This window comes from Telopea speciosissima, chromosome 7 (assembly GCF_018873765.1).
Source record: "Telopea speciosissima isolate NSW1024214 ecotype Mountain lineage chromosome 7, Tspe_v1, whole genome shotgun sequence".
Classification (NCBI taxonomy): domain Eukaryota; kingdom Viridiplantae; phylum Streptophyta; class Magnoliopsida; order Proteales; family Proteaceae; genus Telopea; species Telopea speciosissima.
This window is the reverse complement of record NC_057922.1, coordinates 25,802,168-25,817,904: the sequence shown is the minus strand read 5'-3', so window position 1 is coordinate 25,817,904 and position 15,737 is coordinate 25,802,168. Positions and strand designations below refer to the sequence as shown.

Genomic DNA, 15,737 nt, shown 5'->3' with positions numbered 1-15,737 from the left:
CGGTTCAATTAAAAAACATAAAAATAAACTAAGTATTGGGCTAATCCCGTATGCAACCTATATACCCCTAGTTTAGGCTCATTAAAGTGGCCTATTACATAGCAAACCCTTGGGATCAAAAGCCCAACATATATATATCCCAACCCTAGACTTATTCCTAATAAAGAAGCCCAGTTTGGTGATAATTCTGCATCACTACTGCTGCTGCTATTTCTCTCTTCTGAGATTGTCTTGTGAGCATAGTTCAAGATCTCATCTCTCCTCACCATTTCGGGCAGGTCAAGATTTTTGAAATATTCGAAATTTACCAAAATTTCGCCAAAATATGGTATTTTTTCCGCCATATTTCGGCAGTCCATCTCGGTTGGTTTTTGCCATATTAAGGCCTGATACTTCATCTACCCCGTTATTTAAGCTAAATAAACACATTTAAGCCTTCATATTGCAAAAAAATGAACTCAAAGTGGTGTTTTGGGTTTGCACCCTTGATTGACAGTATACGGTCGGACCCTGATGTATAAATAGTTGAATGTACATTATTTAAGTAATATACCGAAATTTCAAAAAAAATCGACGAAATATACCGAAATTTGGACCTTTTCATTTCGTATGGTCGTCTCGTCTCGGTAATGTCGAGATATCTGAAATATACCGAAATATCGGCAATATATCGCAAGATTTTGAACCATGCTTGTGAGTCATATCAAGGCCCCCCTTGTGAGTCATATCAAGGATGAAGGGCTGGTGGACCTCCAGTGACTCCTTGCATCTTGTAGATCGGGAGGCTCTTCTTCAGAGCTGCCTTCAAGGTTGCTGCCATTGAAGATCTCCTTAAACCAGTAAGTTATTTACTGCTTCAGCATTCCCCTCTTCTTCTTAGTCCTCCAACCCAAGCCCCACCTGCCCTAATCGATCTACATTGTCTCCTCCATTAAAAACCCATTGATCCCCATAAACCCTAATTGTTCTAAATTCTGACCAGCCTTGTTCCTCCATCCAATCTCAACCAAATTTCAACTACAGCCCCCTCTCATCTCCTCCTCCACTTGACCTAACTTGCAGCCCTACCCAACCATTCAAACCCTAATTTACCTTGTCTCTGTGAAACCCTAAAAAAAAACCTAAAACCTGCCCAGCATTATTTGACCGTCCAAATCACCTCAAACTTCAACCGAATTCCCTTCTCATCATTCCTAATACTCGACAAAAGCCTCAACCTCATAATCCATTCCTAAACCCTAGATCTCATCGCCCCCTTCTTTCCTGAGAACTCAAAAACCCAAAACCCTAATTTCCAAAATTCAAATCTTCACTCAAATCCTACAAATCCTATCTCTTTATACTCCTATTGACCTGCCTAGCCTTACCCAATAAACCCCCACTTCACTAGTCAAAACCTAACCCTAATTTTAACCTAAAATTCCCAATTCTGCCCAATTGGCCAGCACCTTTGTGAGGGTATAACTTGCCTGGCTCCTAGTAGATCTCCTACCTATGTCGAACTACATTACTTGTCCCTTCTCCTATTTCTACTGACAGTAGTCTTCCTATTCCTGCTATTGTTCCGTTTGATACTCTGCTCCTCCATTGCAGGTATATCAACGTCGTACTAAGGTCGTGCCTTCCACTTCAGCTCCAGCTCCAGCTCCAGCTCCAGCTCCTGTTCCACCGCCATACATTCTGATCCTATTCCACCGGCTCCTATAGATCTCCCTATTTCTCTTTGCAAAGGTACTTGCTCTTGTACTCAGAAATCCTTGACTGCTTATCCCATTGATCGTTGTATCCCTGTCTCATCTTCCATCCTTTGTCCATAGTTTTGCCCTTTCATCATCTACTAACTCTCTTCCCAAAAATCATCATGAAGAACTTTCTCATCCAGGGTGGAAAGCTGCTATGGGCACAGAAATGGATGCTCTTTTATCTCGCTAAATGTGGACTCTGGTAAATTTGCCCCTAGGAAAGGATCTTGTGCATTATCATTGAGTCTATATAGTTAAGTATAATCCTGATGGATCGATTAAGTGCCTCAAGGGTAGGTTAGTTGCAAAGGGGTATACTTAGACATTAGGTGTCGATTACTTTGAAACCTTTTCTCCTATTGCTCAATTGAACTTTGTTCGGGTTCTCATATCTTTGGCAGTAAATTTGGATTGGCCTTTGTATTAGATGGACATCGAGAATGACTTTCTCGATGGGGATTTACAAGAGGAGAATTATATGGAGCGACCACCTGGGTATGTTGCTCAGTGGGAGGATTCTGCCCGTGTATGCAGGTTACACAAGGCTATTTACGGGTTTAAATAGTCACCTAGAGCATGGTTTGACAAATTCTGCTCTATTGTTACTCGTTTTCGTTTTTCCCAATGCTATTCTAACCACTATGTCTTTGTTCGGTGCCATGGCTCGAAAGTGGTTGTTCTTATTGTTTATGTAGATGATATTATTATTTCAATGAATGATACTTCAGGTATTGCAACAGTAAAGTCCCATCTCCATCAACATATTCAGATGAAGGATTTAGGTCCTCTCCGGTATTTTCTTAGCATTGAAATACTAAGGAGTAAGAAAGGAATTAATCGATCTCAACGAAATTATGTGTTACATTTGCTGACTGAAATTGGTATGCTTGCATCCAAACCAGTTGATACTCCCATGGATCCACATCAGAAATTGGAAGCTTCTAGCGGTGAGGACTTTGAAGATAAACACCAGTATAGAAGACTTGTTGGGAAACTTATTTACCTTACTGTGACACGGCTGGATATCTCCTTTACGGTTGGTATTATTAATCAATTTACGCAATCTCCTCAGAAGGCTTACTGGGAAGCAGAATATTGTATCCTACGTTACTTGAAGGGAGCCTCAGGTAAAGAGCTTACGTGCCATCCCCATTGGAGTATTGATCCGGTTGGATTCTTTGATGCTGAATGGGATGGGTCAGCTGGTGATAGGCGACTTGTACTCTGAGTATGGATTCCTAGTAGTTCCCTGAATTGCAAGCCTTTTATTTATTATAAATACAATTAGTTGGGGGGGGGGGGGGAGCTATAGGAATATCGAGCCTGCTGGTATCCTTAGCAGTCTCACTCTTCCCTTCTTCAATCTTCTTCTCTTCTCTCGCATGGTTGCTGGTGTTTAAAGTAAGATACCCCACAACTTTCAAATCTATGGAAGTTAAGACAGTTAAATAGTCACCCAGATAATACATAAGCATATAAATCAATTTTTTCTTATAATGGAACTCCAATAAGAAAATTGTACTGTAAGTAGTCATGGTTATTTGGACTACATTTAGTTCAGCAATTAGCATCCACAAAGGAACTCTACTATGTTCAAAATGGAGGAAAAAATATTAGAGAAACTATGGCTAATTTACTTGATTGATAATTTGGTTCCTGGAAGTAATCAAAGACATGACTGTCTGGGGAAAAAGTCCATCCCCCCCTTCCTCCCGAAGCAAGTGAGGCAAGATTTGATTGAATTTTCTTTACAAACTACCAATCTATACGTTCTATCCAGTAAAAAAATGAGGTCAAAGGTTCAACATCAGCTAAACAACCACAAGGGGGGGGGGGAACTAAGAAAAATATTGTAAACCTTGCTCTTTATTAATTATATCAATGATTTTCCACTGTGAAAACATATACATAAAATTAATTGTGGAAGAAAGTGAGAATTTTGATAACTATTAAACTTACTAGTTAGCAACCCAGCCCACCACAAAGGCTCGTACAAGTAAGAGTACCCCCCTGAACCTGAAGAGAAAGAACCCACAGTTAAGAAATCATTATAATTTCAATATAAAACAGAAACCCATCATGGAGTAAACTAATTCCAGCTCGAGATGAAAATCAGATCATAATTTCAAAGGCTTCTTCTCAACTTCATGAGATATTCAGTGCTTTAGAAAAATAACCGATACATTAAAACCCAAAAAAAAAAACACAGCTAAAAATTATTGAAACGAGGAAACAAATTACAAACCTGCTCTTAGTCCATTAAGCCCTGCTTTCTTGAGTCCTTTCTTCTTCACTATAAAGCTGGATCCAATGAAAAAACTCGACGAAACGGCCAAGACAAGGCCATTGAGGTTATCAGAAGATACCCCCATAAGAGGGGGATGGAGGAAGAAGAAGAAGAACCCAAAAGATTAAGGTGTTGCAGAGACGATTTCTTCCAAACCCAATTCCTAAAAACAACCCAAATGCCAAAAAATGTCATAGAATAGAATAGAAGATAATGAAAATAAACGCAGGGGAAGATATACAAAGAATGAATCTTATCTTACCCTCCTTGTTATGTCCAGAGAATCTGAAACTGCCTAAGAATTGCCCACCAGCCACATTCAGAGACTGGTGATGATGATTGAAACCGGTTTCTATGATGAAATACAATGATGATCATGATGATGATGATCGTACTAGGTTATGTTCATAGGAGGCTTCTGGCTTAAGAGCAACGGTATTTCCGTTGCGTTAAGACTTCCAGAGCACAAAACGAATACAAAGTACAAAGATCGCAGCGCCAATTTAAAGATGCCCTCCGAATCCCGCGTTTTTAGCCTTGAGAGAGAGAGAGAGCTCTGCTTCTCATTTTTTGCCCTTTTTCATTTCTTATATCTTCAATAATGCCCTTCATTTGATTTTCGTTTCTCTTTTAATCTTTCTTTAAGATGGGTATGGTTTCAAGTATTGGTATTCCTTTCCCCTCGAGAGATCATATCTAAGAAACTATCTGTGCAATACCATATCGGACCGAGTTTCCCTCCATCTACGCATTCATCATAGGGTAAGAGAGGGCAAGAAAGGATATCGGGAGGATATTTTAAAATATACAAAACCCTAGGAGGGGATGAGAACCTTAGGATGGTAGGTAAAACTTCGTGTTTTATGAGTGGAGGGAAACTTAGTCTATAATCACATATACATTTGAAGCATTGGTATCAAGCCAGAAAATCTATATATTTGATTGGAGCATCAATAATGTTATGCCTTTCTTTTGGGGAGGGGAACTGAAGGCCCTTATTATTTTATTTTTTTTTGGTTAAAGGGCCCTTATTCATTGCTCTCTACTTTTCTAACATTGAAAAGGAAGCTCCATCATGCTACCTCTGCCATGTCTATTTAATTCAATGTTCTACTTTCTCAAGCGAGTTTGCAGCTCTCTGGCAGTACTCTAGTAGTGGAAAACTTCTCAGAGGTTGCTCTCTGACCAATATGGATTTTTGTTACAAGACTCTAACTAAAGCTAGAACTCCTTACTTAAATAACCCCATATAACTCCCTACCACCAAGGGAAGTACAGTAGAAGGTTATGAAACTACCATTGACAATATGTTTGATGTGGCAATTATGCCACCAACATTCTTCCACTTGACCAATATTACTACATGTCAAGTAATGTTTTGAGATTCATCTAATGTAATGGCTATACTTTGACATCAATTATTTATTAACATTCAAAACGAAAACTCCAACCCATGAATAATGGAGGTACATGTCCACTATGTAGGTCACTATAGAAACAAAAACATTTAACGATGCACAAAACGAATGGAAATTGAATACAAACAATCATCACACAATGCAAAGATTAACGTGGTTCAGCAAGATTGCATACCTCCATGGTGAGATCAGATCTGCTTCACTATTAATGGAGAATATGGTTATGTCTGCTTGTCCTCACATCTCTCTTAGATTACAAAGAATGAAACCTCACTAAAACTTTATAACAAAACCTACATAGGCACATCACCATAATTCCCACATAGCCCCAAAAAAAATTTGGAATTGGCCTACAAACCCGTGCGATGGAATATAAGACATCCTACCCCCCCCCCCCCCAACAATCTCTACCTTGGTTCGAATTTTGTAGAGCCACCTGTGAAGATAACCTAAAGATGTCTTCAACCTCAACAACGAGTAAATTGATCAAATCCAACCATGACTCAAACTTCTTAGTAGTGACCGGCTTGATGAGAATATTTGTAGGATTGGTATTTTTTTGAAGTTTCCTCAAATGAATGATGCCTTGTGACACAAGATCTCTGATCTTGTGAAATCTCACATTAATATGCTTTATCTATACATAAAACACTTGATTTTTTGCAAGATGTGTGGCATTGTAATTGTCATAGTGTAACACTATACCTTCTTGCTCAAACCCCAACTCATGAACCAACCCAACCAACCAAACCCCTTCCTTGGCAGCCTCAATCGCCATGTACTCAACCTTTTGTAATGGACAATGCAATTGTGGGCTGAAGCATTACCCCCCCCCCCTCCTATGAGATGGGTTCACCAACTAATGTAAACACATACCTTGTACTAGACCTCTACTTGTCTAAGTCACCGCCATAGTCGGAATCGACATATCCCGCCAGTTCTATTGAGCTTCCCAACCACTAAGCCTAATACCCAAATCTGTAATCTTGCTTAGATATATAAATTTCCACTTAACTGCATCCCAATACTCCTTCTCTAGATTACTCATGTATCGAATAACAACATTGATTACATGAGACAAATTTGACCGGTTACAAACCATAGCATACATGAGACTCTCGACTACACTAGCATAGGGAAGCCTAAACATCTTCTCCACCTCCTCATGTGTTGTATGGCATTCATTTTTCAAATAACTTGAAGTGGCAAACTAATAGAGTGTGACTAGTTTAGCCTTTTCCATGTTGAAATGTTCTAGCACATTTTCAACATACCTCTTCTGAGTTACCCGAAGATTACTACACTTTTATTTCTATGGATTTCCATGCCAAAGATCTTTTTTTCAGCACTTAGATCCTCCATCTCAAATTCAGCACTCAACAAAGATTTTAGAGAGACAATATCTTGTTCATTCTTGTTAGCAATAAGCATGTCATCAACATAAATCATTAAAATAATAATAGAATAATCACCTAATACGTTATAATACACACAACAATTAAACTCAATTATTGAGTAGCCAATTCATTCAATAAAAGAGTCGAAGCGGTTGCACCACTTCTTAGGAGATTGCTTAAGACCATAAGGCGACCTCTTGGGCAAACAAATATGATCTTACTTAAAATTCTAGAACAGAGGAACAATAGTCTCTCTCTCCGGTTTTGGATGTTTTGAGTTTCGAAAGATGACAGGGCCAACAGTTAATTAGGTAGGAAATTTTAAGCTCTAAGGTTGGTCCTCTCTCTTAAGAAAATGTGAAATGGGGTATTGAAACTTTGTGGCTTGTGCCAATATAAGTTGACGATATAATCATTAAGGGAAAAACTCCTTCGAATGATGATGTGGCAATTTTTTAGTGTTGAATAGCTAGTACATGCCTATTGTTGAATTTCAAATTCTAATTCAATCAAGGGATCGAGTTAGTTTTCTGTCCGGGACTGTGGCCTACAGAAGCACTCCCATGTTTCTGTCTCCCTCCTGCTCAACACAAAGGGTATGTAAGGGTGTCAAAACCAAATCGAAACCGGAAAACGAACTCAAAACCGAATCGAGCCGTACCAAATTTATTCAGTTTGGTTTCGAGTCTAGTATATGGTTATTTAATTCGATTCGATTCGATATTATGTCAAGACCCATCATTTTGAACCGAAACCGAACCGAATACCACACTTAATCCAAAAACCTATATCTTTTACCTTTTTTTGGGTAAATGTTAAGTATCCGAAACGGCAAAAGCGGCAAAATAAAAAACCCTATATCCTTTCTTTGATTTTTTGGTAACTGTCTATCATATCTTTTCTTTGTTTTTTTGGTAACTGTCTAATCGAATGACCTTTCAACTTTCATATTCCACTTTTCATTTTTCTAACCGAATGACCTTTCAAATTAGGAAACCAAATTGGAACCATATTTAAAAACCAAATTAGAACGGTAATCGAATCGAGTAGGTTCAGATTCGATTGTCAATCCCAAAACCAACTCGGTTTTCGGTTCGATTTCGAGTCACACCATCTAGGCATGGAACCGAACCGAATAACCAAAATCAAACCGATTAACACCCTTACACAAGGGAGTATAGGTATCTTTTCATATGGGGAGGAGAGATATAGACTCATGGGAGAGTTGGCGTAAGTCACACTCCTGAACAAAGTTCTTTTTCCTTTCAATCAAATACCCCCTCATGTATTGGCATCCATCCCCATGTGTGTTCATGCACATTTATTGTACTAAAACCACCACTATGCACTTTGCAATAATCTCGATTTTCAAAACTCTATTTTGACAGTCAACAAACTCTCTTTGAACTAAAAATTTTACATGCGAATATAGGATCTTGGGTTCTACCTATTTACAAAATTTGGATTCCACCAGATATATCACATGACAAATATCTAGACCATCTTGACAACCTTACCAGTTACCAAGATAAAGCTTCCTCACAAATACGGCTATATATTCTGACATTTCGGTCGATATTTGCAGTAAGAGATTTGAATATCAAGGCTTAATGTATGCCATTGTGGAAATCACTTGGAAAATGGCCTTACCCAAAACAACTTGCTTTATATCACACCAATGCTTTCATGGCAGGTTTCACACACAACACTAGAAGTTAGGACATTTTCTCATATGTAATGCATGGGTGCTTGGAAGGAGATACAGGTGGAAAATGGTATATGCAAAGGACAAGGGTGGGGGCGAAGTGGCAGTCAAGGGGCAGAGGGAAGGGAGGAAGGGCTGGGGCGGTGGGGGTAGGGGTAGGGGTGGTGGCAGGCCAGGGGGGGCACCGATGGAGGACAGCAAGAGGGAGTGTTGCCAGAAGAGGGGCTGTGGGAGGGGAGGAAAGGGGACCAAGTGTAATTTAAGGGATTTAATCCATAGAAAGTTGGGAATTGACAAAAATTGGCTGGACCGGCTATATATACCTATGCGTGATACTGGTTAGGCCAATTATTAATATTAAAGCTTGCCCAACCATTGGGAGTGTATATAGATCATTGTCACCCTGGTCTTCTGGTTGGTTAGCTGGTTAGCCTCGATATCTTGGCGAAAACAAGTTAGCTACTACTCTAAACCCTAGCTAAAGCCTTCAAATATATCCACAAAGAAAGCATGAAGTATTTTTTTACCTGGACAATCCTTCAAATTAAAGTGAAAAATAAATTTTTATCTTCTCAAGTGCAATGCATTGGGCAGTGCACCGCAAAAGTCCATTCGGTGGCCAAAGGTGAATTGGTGGATTTTAAAGGTGAATAGATGCACTATCCACCATCGGATGCACTTTAAGGTGCACTGGACAGTTCACTGCACTTGGATAATGATCCGTAAACCGCATACACCAAAGAAAGCAGGAAGTATTTTTTCGTTAATAAATATGAAATTCAACTATATATACTAGTGAATTTTTATTTTTTTTTTTCTTTCTTCCTTTTTTGAAATGGGAGTTTGAAGACTACTCAAACATAACATAACATAACATAACATAACATGACATGAAGGGATTCTAGCTAGCATCGTTGTGCTCTAATACAAATTAAGAACATTAATTAATTAATTGCAAAACAAAACCTCTTCTACCTTCATCCATTCAGTAAAATTCTGAGGAGCAAACCGTACATTAAGGGTGGCATCATAATCCTAGTGTGGTTTTGCTAATTTTAATTATAATTACGAAGAACAATAATTGCAAAACAAAGCTTCTTCTTCTTCTTCTTCTTCTCTCCTCCATTATTCTGCTGTGATCTTCTAAAGGACCAAACTTGGACTTTATTACCAGATTCTAAACTATTCTTACTCACCAAATCCCACCATTCTGTGATCAATACGTAAATGCAACTGTTTTTCATAAACCATTTTGTGAATCTCATTCCCTCCCATAATTGGAGGCCATCTCCTCTTCCTCCTCCTCCTCCTGCCACCAATACCAACACATCTACTTGTATCTTATTACCTATTTTGCTTGAAACTTTGATCCTCTCTTCAGTTGTTATGAAATCCTGAACACCCACTCTGCTCTCTAGAATGGATAGACGATTCTGATTCTTGGTCACATCAGTTTGCTCAAGTGTTTTCTCTATCACCCACACCACATCTTCACCTCCAAGCTCATCAGTAATTCCATTCATTAGCTCTTCAGGCATTGCTGGTTCTGGTGTTGGTGCAGGTGCAGGTGCAGGTCAGCGTACTACAACTTGTCGATTCACTGGATTGATCACGTTCTTCTTCTTCTTTGGTTTCTATTGTTTCTTATCATCTTTCTCGTTTTGGGTATTTTGAATCTTGGGTTCACCAGGAATTGTTGCATTGGGAAGCTTATCAAGAATTGTTGGTTCAGGTGTCACTTGTGTTGAACACACGGTGCAGATGGCAGTGACTGTGTATTGGTTGTCATTGTTGTCAACACAGTGCATGTGTGTTGTTGTGGTCAACACAATGCATCTTGGTGCAGTTACAATGCTCAGACTAGTCAAGCAGCATTCTAGTTGAGTAGACATGTTTATGGCAGTGCAGGCAGTGACTGGATTGTATCCTCACCATCCCCAGTAGTTCTTACATTGTTCACTATGGCAATGATATCATTACAGGGGTATGGCAGTGTATACAGAGATCCCATAGTGTTTGGGAGTCATCCAGGGGTATTTTGGTCATTTGATAGTGTTGTGGCATGTTGGCAATGATATTGGAGCATCCGGGGATTATGTGGCAGCATGAGATTGTTCATTGCAGTGTTTGGATGTCTTATACAGCCTTGGGTGAAGGCTAGGTGTATTAAGAATGTTGATTTTATAGGTTTCCACACTAGCAGTGTGTTCGTCGGTATTTTTGGAGGGTATATTGATAGAACTAGATGAAATATTCTACATGAATATTTTAGTTCGTCGAGTCCTCTTTCCAACGGTTCAAACGGTTTGTCAATCCAACGACAAATGAGGGAGCTATGATTTTTTCCATTTGGATGCGCAGATTAGAAGCAAATCTGGAAATTTGGATTTCAAATTTTGCTCTAGGCCACCAGCTTAAGATCACTTTTTGGTCTCAACGGTTTAAATGCAAATAAATTTAATTAATATCTATGATGACATAAATAAGTGAGATTATAGGGGCTCTTTTTGAAATTATCAAAGTTGAAGAAATCCATAAAAAGGAAATCATTACTCTCCCACGTGAAGGTTGTGAATGGATGAGTTAAAAAGCTTTTCTAAAAAGTCTTTGATTCCATTTAAAAGCTTTTGATTGGCTCTTCAAAAAGCACTTTGGCAACTGTGTCAATCTCTCTCTATCTTTAGAGAAGTTCTTTAATCAATGTTTGATTGAAGATTTCTTTTATGTAAATTCCATTGGTCCATCTAAAAAGGGTTATTTAATCTTTTACTTGATCTTTTATAGAAAGAAGAGAAAAGTGATTCTTCTTCTCAAAGGGAAAAAAGAAGCTACAGAACCGTGGAGAGAAAACTAAAAGAAAAAGGAAAGGAAAAGAGAAAGAAGGGAAAAAAAAAAAATGGGGTTGCAGCCCTAAGAGGTGTTGTATGCATCTATGATTTGAGTCTCCCTCTCTATCTCATGTCTCCAGTCCTTCCTTGATGCCATTGATGTTCTGAAATCACAGAATTAAAACTTCTTTAGGTGGTTGCAGGCAGGAAGGAGGAGGGAAAAGAGAAAAGGAAGAAGAAAGAAGAAGGAGAAAGGAAGAAGAAGGAAGGAAGGAAGAAAGAAAGAAGAAGAGAAGAAAAAGAAGTTTGAAGCCTCATCTCAAGCCCCATCTCAGATTCGGTGGAGGAAACAAAGAAGAAAGGAAAGGGGAAAAGAAAAGAAAAGCAAGAGAAAAAGGAAAGGGGAAAAGAAAAGAAAAGCAAGAGAAAAAGGAAAGGAAAATAAGAGGAAAGAAAGGAAAGGAAAGGAAAAGAAAAGAAAAGAAAGGAAAGGAAATAGAAGGAAAAGAAAGAAAAGGAAGAAACAATGGTTTCTCACACTGCCAGGAACCACTCCAAGACTCCAGTGACAAAGCACACTTGAAGATTCCAGTTCTCCATCAAATTGGGAGAAGTTGAAGATTCTAGTGAGCCACCAGAGTTGCCAGACTCCATCACCGGATATCAGTGATCAGAGACACTGCATGATTGTGAGATTTTCTACACTTTATTGTCTGTTATGTTTGATATACTATATTTCCATTGCATATGTTAGCTAGGTTATATTGTCATAGACCTATGCTAAATGGATTTCATGGTAGGGCATTTGTATAAGCCCAATTGTTTTTATTGAGTTGTCCAGTTGCATCTGGACACAGTGTTGGTTACCAGTGGGTGCTGGAGAAACCATTGGGGATAACACCCTTGTCTCTATATTTAGGGATAGAAGCAGGTCAGATGTCCTGAGTCATAGGTGTGACTAAAACATCATCTGTTGTGGGTGCAGCCTCTCAGTTTTATGCTGGAAAAATTAGTGATGAATAGATGCTGAGGTCCAAGTGACCATTACTTCGTGCACGTAGGCAACTTGTCGAAGCACGTATTTCTCTGTGTTGTGGATACTTGCTTGCCTTGGTTAAAAGTGCATTTCTACAAGATGGGTGTACACACCTGGTAGAGCCTTTGAGTCTGGCTGGGGTGTGTATACGACTTTGTGGTTTGTATTCAGATCCTCCAGTTGTGATTGAGTCAGTGTGCTTGAGTGAGAGATCTTCAACAATTGACATAACAACTCTTGACATCACTTTGTTTAGTAGCTCTTGGCAATAGTATCAGTGATTGTGGTTGTATGTGACTGTGTCAGGATTACTAGTTAGAGTGTGGTTGTGTGCATGTTTGCCTTTTGAGAAGACTGAGTGGGTGATTGTGGTGAGTGTTAAAGATCTCAACAGGTGAATTGGGAGTGAACCTATTGGAGGGAAAGATTTTTATAGTCTACTGATTCACCCCCCTCCTCTCAGTGGCCATCACTGTTCAACAACTTGTGGTATAGTCCTTCTTCTGGCTTGCAACCTCACAGGATCCTCAATCTCACCCAACTCATATCTTCGCTTTCTAATCCACTCTAGCCGCTTTACAGGGTTGTTCACCAGTTCCTCAAAATTGAATACCATCTTGAATCGAGTCTTGAAGCTGTGGAAAAAGTAATTAGATTGCAGATACAGATATGGGCAAAAGCAGGAAAGAGGGAAAACAAAAAACGAAGAAAACTGATTGGAAGGCAAGGAATACACACAACAATTGAATGATTGGGTTTTAGGGTTTATAAAAGAAATAAGGACACCTCTATTCTATTTCTATAGCAGTTGTAGAGTGAAATTAGGAAATAAAATCTTAGGTTGTATGATTGACATTGTTGCTTGCGGAACACGACTGTTTTTTGGTTGGATAATTCATCCCGGTCTAATCTGCTTAAGCCCGCCGGTCCATCTAGTCCGGTATTAAAAAATATGGTAATTGGTTGAGATGCTTTTTCTCTGGTTAAACCATCCAAACCACCCTATTTTAAACCAACCCGGTTTCCAATTTGAGTCGGGAATAAATACCCCATATCAAGTTTCAACCAAATCCCATATTTTTTTACCAAAAAAAAAAAAAACCAAATCCTATATTTCTATTTTAGGTAAAGCTGTTTGTAAGTTTGTAACCAACCCGGTTACAACAATGTGTTGTAATCGGACTTATTTGCCCTCCCACACTAGTTACTTTTATGGCTGATAAGAGAGATTTTTTTGTAATTTGTCCTTCCGTTACCGTTTCCCGTTTCCCTCTACCTCACCCCTTCGTCTCAGTCATCGGCTTTTGCTCTCCCTTAGCGTTCCATCCTCGACTCCGGCTTCTTCTTTTAAAATCAAAGAATAACGAATGTATGTAAGTGACAACCTCCATGGATTCAGGTTATGCATGGAACGAAAATGGGATCGTGAAAGGGGTGGGAGTAGATTTCCTTAGGACTTGGATTTCTTGGCTTAAGAATCTTAGAAAGACACTCAAACAGTTTTCTTGCCTTTCTTCCTTTCTGGAATTAGCGGATGATGGTAATGGATAAAGAAAAGAAAATGGAAGGTAGGTGTATGCTTGTTTTGTAGATTACTGATTCTGTTGGTTTGATTTTGACTTTTAAAATCATGGATGGACCCAAGACTGAATGAATTGAGATCACTTTGCGCTTGTTTAATCTCCTGGTTTACATATGTGGGTCTATGAACATGGATTTTCGCCTGGAAACAGATATGTACAGTGACTGTAATCTGGATGTTCTCTAAAATTCTTGCAGATATCTGATACCTGATATCAGATTCAGGCATTCAAATAGTAGAGACTTCTTCATTCAAATTGTAGAGACTTCTTCTCTAACCTTCTGGCTTCTGCAACACTTGAGGGTGTAAATCCAAGAGATTCATGTCACATAAGAGAGAAGCTCTTGAAGCGTCTTGCCATCTTGGGCTTCGAAGAGGAGCTCAAAGAGTTGGCCGCTGATCTTGATGTTATCGGAAATCATTAATCCCCGCCCCCCTCGACCTCACCTCTCACTCCCATTCCATTATCCACCCTTGCCCTGCTCTCCCCTCCCTTGCCTCTGTCCTTGAGTTGAGTTCCTCAGCAACTCAACTCCCCTTCCTCACGGCCTCCACTGCCCCTGCATCCCATCAGCACTCTCTCTCTCTCTCTCTCTCTCGCAAAAGTACATTATAGGATAGGGTGTTTCCAATAGTGTACTTATTGGCAAGGGAAGAGTGGCCGGCAGCCATAACTGGAAAGGGTGAAGGTGAAAGAGAGTTTAGATCAGAATGAGAAATTACAACATTAGACTTTCTAACTTAATGCCATGTCATCAAATGATGGGCAAAAAAATCCGGTTACAAATTCTGTGATGCACCCTTCTATTTTTTTTATTTAAAAAAAGAAGAATTTGAGTTTAGGGTTAATTGGTTAGTGACGTGGCATTCTATGTAGACTCTGGTTTTGGGAAGTCCTGCTTTATTAGAACATTCCTAATTTGTTTCAACTTGAGAGCAACTGGTTTCCTTTAAACAAGCCAAATTACTCTTTAATTAGATAGAGTTTAGATTACTCCAATTTTTCCCCCCTTTTTAGGGGATGGGTGGTTGGGCCACAGTGTCAAGAGAAAATCGGAATTAAAATCGACTTGAATTGTCGGTTCAGCTTCAGTTGTGAATCGTATTACTATTGGTTCCAAATCAATTGAAAACCAAATAAATCAAACAAATTGTTAAACTGCACCAACCATTACAACCTAAAATAATAAATAAAAAAAAAAACTTTGGATTCTGAGAGTTACCCTTTTCCACTCTGCTGTTTCTTTGGATTTTTATTTCTTAAACGTGAGTTGAGATTGTTGTAGTGTTTCGGAACTTTCAGAGTTTACGGGCTTTTATAGAATGAATGAACTTTAATAGTTTAGAATTTCTTAAATTTATTCATTATATCTATCTATTTGATTCCATTCCGTAGATTTATTTATATATTTCTAAGGATCATGATCCATTCCGTAGATTTATTTATATATTTCTAAGGATCATGATCTTCTACGGCACCCTGCCTGTGATGTAAATAAACTTTTGATTTTGAGAATTGAACACAAAACAAAGTAATACAACAGAACAAAAATAGAGCAACTGAAACCAATTAAAATACTTGAAATAAAGGCATTATTTTGTAAGCATTCTTGGAATGTACTTTAAGTAAATTTCACATTTTCAAAAATAATTGTTTTTAGAGAATGCCAAATCAACCCAGAATGCAAAACCATCATGGCATCAATAAGGCTATTGAACTATTGAATATGATGGGAGTAGCC

At 38.8% G+C, this 15,737-nt stretch overlaps 1 protein-coding gene across 1 annotated transcript in view; it reads right to left on the bottom strand.

Annotated features, from left to right (window-relative positions):
- Positions 1 to 4,437, bottom strand: part of LOC122667668 (probable magnesium transporter NIPA1) — a 36,611-nt gene extending 32,174 nt beyond the window's left edge. The window contains exons 1-3 of the mRNA XM_043864041.1: positions 4,292 to 4,437; positions 3,988 to 4,192; positions 3,702 to 3,758 (exon numbers count right to left, since the gene is read on the bottom strand). Of these exons, the coding sequence (XP_043719976.1) occupies positions 3,702 to 3,758; positions 3,988 to 4,114 (184 nt within the window). The 5' untranslated portion in view covers positions 4,115 to 4,192; positions 4,292 to 4,437. The remainder of the gene's footprint in view (positions 1 to 3,701; positions 3,759 to 3,987; positions 4,193 to 4,291) is intronic.
- Positions 4,438 to 15,737: the final 11,300 nt, after the last annotated feature.